Raw genomic sequence first — 7824 nt, 5'->3', positions numbered from 1 at the left:
AAAGCTGGGAGAGAGATTTTCCTGTAACTGTCAGTGCCACAGCTGTATTAGTAACTTTTATTTTGTATGGAAAAAATACAGTAGCTGTGCAAAAATAGAACTACAGGACAAGAATAATATAAGACTTGTACAAAATGCCAAAGAAACAGTGAGCAATAAATAAGCTAAAGCATAATAATGTGAACTTAGAAAAGAATTTGTAAAAATGCATACGGGTGTTTACAATGTACATACAACACTGTACACAAACAAGACCTGAAAGTGACTACCTCAAGTTGACCACTCCAACCAAAGTACAATCATAGGAATGCCACTGCAGCTGTTTATTTTCAGAACTGTGCCAATATAAAACCTTATTTCCTCTGAAAAAAAACCTTCACAACTTCATCCAATAGAGCAACTGCACATACACTTTTCCTTCAACTGTCATCTTCATTCCATTCATTTCTTGAGTTTCCTATCACAACACTTACTAAACATGTCATTGTTGTACCTCTTTACCTGACTAAACAAACAATATATAATTTTGCTGTAAAATAGCACCCAGAGGTGATTAAGTAAACTATATAAAGTGCGGTTATTGTTAACATGCCATAATATTGCGTTACTCAGTGCAATAACCAATATGGTCAAAGCCTTTCAATACACATGCAGCTGTCACTGTTTAGTTTACTTGATTGCTTCTTGTTACTAAAAATAGCTATATTTACATGTCAAAACATGGCTGCTTTAAGCTTACTCATACACAAATTATTTATGCTTCCTAAATGTACATCATGCAACCCGAATTAGAGCCCACTAGAAAAGTGATAAAATACTATCTTTGATTTAAAAAACCCATACATATACAGATCTGAATTTTCTTAACACTGTTCCAAGAAGCACTTACGCATTATAGAGGCACGATTATGATGTAAGTAAGTAATGAGATGTAATACAACTAAAAGCCAAGATTAAAGCCCTATGTAAAAGTAAATTTGTATGTTCAGGGTAAAGTGTAATGGAAAGAATTTCTTTGCTTGAGGTCCTAGTTTAGATGACTGATGATTCTAGGTGATGCTTCCTACAGAAATTTGCTATTCCAGTTACTATGGCTGTTCTGTGATGGTATGAACAGCTTAAAAGTGGTTGTACCCATGATATACTGGCCAACTTGGACTATGTACTCAAACTCGAAAATGGCCAGCCAATCACTATTTTGTATCGACATAATACCCTATGATGTTATGAGCAAAGTTTTACGACTACATAATGTACAACATAATATTTACACGTTTGATTCGATGAATGATCGCTTTGGTTTTGTAGAAGTGACATGACTTAAATGGCCTTCCTTACTGATGTGAGAGTGTTGGTGTGCTAGAGCATCTGGGTATAAATGCAAAACTTGCCTAGATGGTCTGTTGTCTTGACAGCAGGCAGATGTTTGGCACTTAATCTCCTCCTGTTCTTTAGCTTGCATACCATTCTGGTTGCTGTCTCCTGGGGCAATAACAGTAGACGTTTTAGTTTGATAGTGTTTGGCTGAGAACTGGTCAAAATTTGAGGACTGAATGCTCCCAGATGCAACATTTGTTGGTAATCCATCTGATGCTTGAGAGTGCCATGGGCGACTGGATTGATTATTCTGCTGCTGAAACCTTGCAGTCTTATCCATAATGCCCATAAATGGAGTATTGCGAGGTCTGTATTCAGCAGCAGTACCCTGAACTTGATTAACTTTATTCTCCTTGAGTCGAACATCTGGCCCTATCCCCTTAATACTATCTGAAAAACTGCTAGCTGAAGTTAAGCTGCTGGTTGAGCTGGCAAGAAGCATACTGCTGGATGGAGAACACGAAGAGACACCACTGGTTACAGGACTTTGCTGTCTTGCTTCACTGAAAGTCATAGTAGGGGCTGTTGACATGTCAGTGGTTTTAGATTTACTTGCAAAAGAACGAGAAGAGAAATTCTCATTATGCTGTGAATGGGAACACTGGCTGGACATAAACTTCTCATTGTACAGCTCAGAACTAGGACCTGTGGAAATACTTCCGGATGATAATGTGTTTGTTCCATCCAAATGCTGAATTTTAGAGTGGCGGACTGGCAAAGGACTTTGGGAAAGATGTTGAAAATTTGATTGCGTTGTCTTTGTACTACATTGACTACTTCCCATTTTTGATCCAGGCTGGATGGAGCTCAGGTGCTGATTAGTTTTTACAATCTGTGCTTGTTTTGTTGGTTGCACGATTAAGCCTGGCTCTCTCAAATATTTATTGCCTGTTCTGCCTTGAGGGGACACAGGTCTAGCTTTCTGCTGAGCACCGTCTTGAAGGGTTCTGGTGTATGATGAAGTAGCTAAGGAACGTTGCAGCCTTTGTGAAGATGAAACAGATTCATCAGGGTGTGGCAGTTCTTCCTCCCTTTCTTGAGGACCAGAGTTATTTGCACCTTGTATAACCTCCTCCCCCTCATTATCAGAGTTGTTAGTTTGCTGTACTGACTGTGGAGACTGGTGCTTCTGGTGCTGTGTTCTCTGGAACTGCTTGCATTCCTCTTCCACTCGAGCCAGGAGACGTTTAATTTCTTGATTGCTAGGACACAGTTTTGTGGCTTCACGTAAATCAGCAAGAGCAGCAAGTAGCTTTCTATATTAAAGAAAAAAAAAACCACAAGATTTGTTAGTAAAAGCCTGGGATGAATTTGAGTCTCAGCATTGCCTACTACTTATCCACCTCCACCACTTACAAAATGATGTTCTGATTTGTCATCTCCTGCTAGATGCGGTGACAAGAAAAATTGGATGTTATCCAACCCAGGAAGTTCTACAGTAGAAGCACAGATCCAGACCTAAACCCTTCCCCTTGAATCCCAACAGTCTTCAGAAAAGTGAAGCAAATAGGCACACCTCTCCCTAGGCTTTGCCATTTTTTTTTTTGACTTTGGTATTCTTCCTATTTAAAAAGATGGTTTCTCCTCCTATTGTTTTTTTATTTTGAACTGCTAATGATTCAACATATTCTGTCCTATAAGAACACCTGGTTATTCTTGGTGATAAATAATGCAGTGCTGGCGTTTGGTGGTAGACTATTGACAACATTCTGCTGAGTAAGGTGGAGTAGCAGTCCTAACCACTTAGGACTTACAATTATAACCCTTACAATTAATATAGCTCATATCATTATCAATTTGTTACTTTCTACTTCCTGGACTGTCTAATAATTACCTAAATGAGTATTCAATATTGCTTTTTGGGCTTGGTTAGTTTTAGTTGATACAGAGATGTAATACAGATGGAAAATGCACAAAGAAAATATTTTTTTCTTTGTAAATTCCAACCAGAACTAGTGGAAAACACAGCTATTGAAAGTGTTACAACGTTAAAAAAAAAACCTGGGTGGATTGATGAACAGAAACATTACCGGCTGTTCCTCTTGGCTCTTGCTCTGGCATAATAAGCTTCGTAAGACTTGGGTTTCAGGTCCAATGCTTTGGTAGCAAACTCTTCAGCCATACCAAAGTCCTAAGAATTTAAACAAATGTACTCCTTATACATTGGCAGTAAAAGAAAGCTGCATGCTCTTCATTCATGGTACTGTTTCAAAAGTGCAGATCCAGTATAGAAAGTCACATTTATCGGTTAAGAAGAACAGACATTTTCATAAAGACCAAAAACAGACCTCATCTTGGTAACCTCTTCTCTTATGTCCAAGTGAAACTGACTCCAAGGTAGCTAAAAAGCAGTGTTAATATAGCTAAAATACAGTTATTTTCAACTCACAGATGTTAAAATGCTAGACGAGACTGCATGTTTAACGGGATAAGTGAGCACCTCAGATAAAAAGGCTCTAAAATGTCTTTTTAAAAATGACTAGTTAAAAACCTAGGAATATAGAAAAAAAACAAGGAAAATATGTTGTACTAGTCCAGGTTTGTTTGATAAGGTATGTGACAGTTTTAGAGAAGAACTATACTAGATCTAATATAGTTGGTCTTAATTTAATAAGAACAACATATAATAGTTCAGCTAAATTCATGGTTAAGCCAAAGACTGGAATTAACAAAGCAGGATTGAAGTTGGGACAAAGATGGCCATGGAAGAGATGAAAGCAGAAGCCAGTCTAATTTTAATAATACCCATGCACAGCACACGGTCTTCATGATACCAAATGATACTGAGCATGACAGTGCAGGAAACTGGAAAAGATTATCATGAAAAAAAATAATACAAGTCCCACATCCTGAGATAGCCATGAGCAGGTTGCCCAGAGAAGCTGTGGATGCCCCATCCCTGGAGGTGTTCAAGGCCGGGCTGGATGGGGCCTTGGCCAACCTGATCTAGGGGGTGGCATCCCTGCCTATGGCAGGGGAATTGGAGTTAGATGATCTTTAAGGTCCCTTCCAACCCAAACCATGGTATGATGGTATCATGCAAGAGCAGAGTAACATGATGAACTTAAGCTTTAGATGCAAGGTGATGCACTGTAGGATTAGCAAAATGTAAATAAGAGTTCATCATTTGAATACAATGAGAACCTCACTCCTTCCTTCCCTCCCTCCCCCTCATTGGTCACAGAGTCACTTTCAAGTACTGGTTTTATGAAACTGAGAAGTGCAGTCTGATCTAGGAAGGCATCAGGAGGGGCGGGGCCTCTCAAGATGGTAGTTGTACCAGAAAAGGCAAAGTGATAGTGCTGCAGTGCAAGGCAGCAGCAGAACTGCCTATGTAAACTCCTGGACGCCCATGTTTATATGTTCTTCAAATTGACACAGATGCCAAGAACAACTTAAATGACATGGGAAATAAGTTAATGTTTCAAAAGAAGGCCTAGTGTAAAGTGTATTTAGAAAATTACAAGTTTTTGCTCTGATGGTCATTCAGGTTCTTACCAGCCATCTGATACACTGATGAAGGTAGAAAAGAAACAGCCAGCACATAGAATAAAGCTGTAGTAGTAGGTTATGCTGTTTGATAACAAAGGGTGGTGGCTGTGGCAGCATTTTCCATTTAGTCTTTTAAAAGTACTAAAAACATCCAGCAGTTTGTTATTCCAAAATAACTGATTACATAAGAATGGCTGTGATAGTTCCCACATGGCAACATGCATTCATCTTATGAACTGTCCCCATCTGTTGACACAACAAAGCCCCAAATCAGGATACAGTGAAAAGAATTCTAAAATAGCAAAAATACATGTACAGTGCTTGGACAACGTACCAATGTTTAGTAAAAGAGAAATCCTAATATTTTGGCCATGTCCAAATCTTTCCCTTGACGATAATGGTTTGAAAGATTCTGCACACCCTCGCCCGTTTCTGCCCTTTCAGCACATCAGGATAACCAAAAACCAACCACAGGAGCACAGTAGCATCAACATGTAACACAAGCTGTCAATAATGAAGTAGAACAGAGGTCTAGGATTCCCAGTGCTAGAGAAGCAACAGATTAAAAGCAAGAGCTTACATTTGTTTTTCGTCGACATCGTGATAAATTTAAGTACAATGAAACTCTCAGCTCATTGAACGCTTTCATTTCTTCTCCAAAGCCTTCCCTCGGAAACTTCCTCAAAGCATACTGATAGCGCTGTGCTGCTTCCTTCATCTTACCTTTCTACAAATTTAGGGAAGAAGAGGCTTTTCAGAAACTCTCAATATTACAATAAAGAATATTACAGATTCAGATAACTCTATTATCCTTTAGGCTAAAAGATATCTTACCTTCAAAGGTACCTGCTTAGATATAAATCACTAAAGTCATTTCAAGATCAATGTAACCACATTTATATTTGACATCTACCAACTGGTGCGCTTCAAGTAGAAAACACAGCCAGACATTTATATATATATAAAATATATATATTTATCTACCTATATATTATATATATATATAATATTTGTTATCATATTTTATATACAAATATTTATATATTATTCTTATATATGTGTGTGTCTGGCTTATATAAACCAGACATATATTTAAAAAAATAATAAATATATATTATTACACTTACACACAAAGAGAGAACTTGAGAGTTAACTAGAGTTTGTCTTTCTTTCTAAAGTCATGCCTTTAATGGTATTTCACCAAGGTAGTACTTGCATTAATACATAATACATATACTTGAAGAATTGTTCTGGTATATCTATAATACTGTATGATAAAGTTCTTAATTTTATTTATTTATTTATTAAAGGGGGCAGTCAACCATAGTTTATTATAGCTCTAAGATGTTTCTAATAGATCGTGTCTTTAATCAGGAATGGTGTACCCTTTAATCAGGTGGTGCTACTGCAGTAGAAGCTCTGGCGAAAGGAGGATGGGGAGAGGGAGAAAGAGCCGGTACAACATTCACACGTGCAGTCCAGCTACTCCCAGCTTCACTTAGGTGTCTCAGCCATGATTAATTGGATGGCTGAATGTATAAATTTAAAGCAGTGAAGGATCAGTCTACTTTTTAACAAAGGTTGGATAATAAAGCTAAGCCATCCCTCAGGACTACTTGGATGATCCATGGTTGCATTATGTTCAGACTCTCCAAAAGATGCTTGGAGAACATCTCTACAACAAGCTGAAGATTTGAGGCAGTTCTGCTAAAACCACTGAAATCTTCCTACTATGAAAAGATAGCAAATCTTTCAGCTGACAGAAGAAGATTTGTTTTCTCTTAATGGATATTGTAGGAGTTAGTTTATTTTCATAAACATTGTTTCTTTTCATTTAATTAAACGTTCAAAGTAGTCATAATTTACTGTTGAAACTGACATATAAAATATTTAAGATTTGTCTTGCTTATGTTATTCAACCAGAAAGCTGAGAAGTAGTTACTGTGTACTGTGAATACACTCAAATACGTGCTACTCTAATGGATAGTTATCTTGCAGATACTTTGGCAAACAAATATATCAAAGGGTATTAGAAAAAGTTTAATAAGCTAAATGACATACCATAGCTCTAGCAAGTCTACTCAAAACTAAATGGTCTAAAAAAAGGTATCAGCAGGGGATACAACCTCTTGTAAGAAATTGTAAAACATATTAGTACCAAGCCCTGCCGTGCTAATCTCTGGTCTCAAAGTCCAGACTAAGTCCAAGCTGCAGAGCAATGTGAGGAGAAACTGAAACAAAACAAGTTGGTGCCGGTGACACTGTGGGTGACACCTTCTCCTCTAACAACCCGTGACTCATATTTAATACACCACTAGATTAGTGTGGCACAGGAGAGGCCTCCCAGGGACAACAGAATTGCCTTTGCTGTATTAACTGTTATCCTTTAGGTTGAAAGATATCCCACCTTCTCATGAGACCCTGGTTGGAGTGCTGTGTTCAGCTGTGGGGCCCCCAATGTAATAGGAAGGATGTGGAAGTATTAGAACGAGTCCAGAGGAGGACCACAAAGATGATCAAGGGGCTGGAGCACCTCTCCTACAAAGACAAGCTGAGAGAGTTGGGGTTCTTCAGCCTGGAGAAGAGAAAGCTGTGGGGAGACCTTATAGTAGCCCTCCAGTACCTAAAAGGGGCCTACAGGAAAGCTGGGGAGGGACTCTCTGTTGGGGATTGCAGTGATAGGATAAGGAGTAATGGCTTTAAACTAAAAGAGGGTACATTTAGATTAGATGTAAGGAGGAAATTCTTTGCTCTGAGGGTGGTAAGGCACTGGGACAGGCTGCCCAGAGAAGCTGTGGAAGCAGCCCCATCCCTGGAAGTGTTTAAGGCCAGGCTGGATGGAGCTTTGGGCAACCTGGTCTAGTGGGAGGTGTTCCTGCCCATGGCAGGGGATTGGAATTAGATGGTGTTTAAGGTCTCTTCCAACCCAAACCATTCCATGATGCTGTGATTTTT

The 7824-nt window shown here is 38.6% G+C and overlaps 1 protein-coding gene across 9 annotated transcripts in view; it reads right to left on the bottom strand.

Moving 5' to 3' along the window:
- Positions 1 to 43: 43 nt before the first annotated feature.
- TANC1 (tetratricopeptide repeat, ankyrin repeat and coiled-coil containing 1) overlaps positions 44 to 7824 on the bottom strand; it is a 98339-nt gene continuing 90558 nt past the window's right edge. For all 9 annotated transcript variants that reach the window (XM_040562558.1, XM_040562560.1, XM_040562561.1 and 6 more), the window contains 3 exons: positions 5450 to 5596; positions 3408 to 3508; positions 44 to 2633 (listed from right to left, as the gene is read on the bottom strand). In XM_040562558.1, coding sequence (XP_040418492.1) covers positions 1268 to 2633; positions 3408 to 3508; positions 5450 to 5596 — 1614 coding nt within the window. In that variant the 3' untranslated portion in view covers positions 44 to 1267. The remainder of the gene's footprint in view (positions 2634 to 3407; positions 3509 to 5449; positions 5597 to 7824) is intronic.

Source organism: Cygnus olor, chromosome 6, assembly GCF_009769625.2.
Source record: "Cygnus olor isolate bCygOlo1 chromosome 6, bCygOlo1.pri.v2, whole genome shotgun sequence".
Classification (NCBI taxonomy): Eukaryota; Metazoa; Chordata; class Aves; order Anseriformes; family Anatidae; genus Cygnus; species Cygnus olor.
This window is presented reverse-complemented; position numbering and strand designations above follow the sequence as displayed.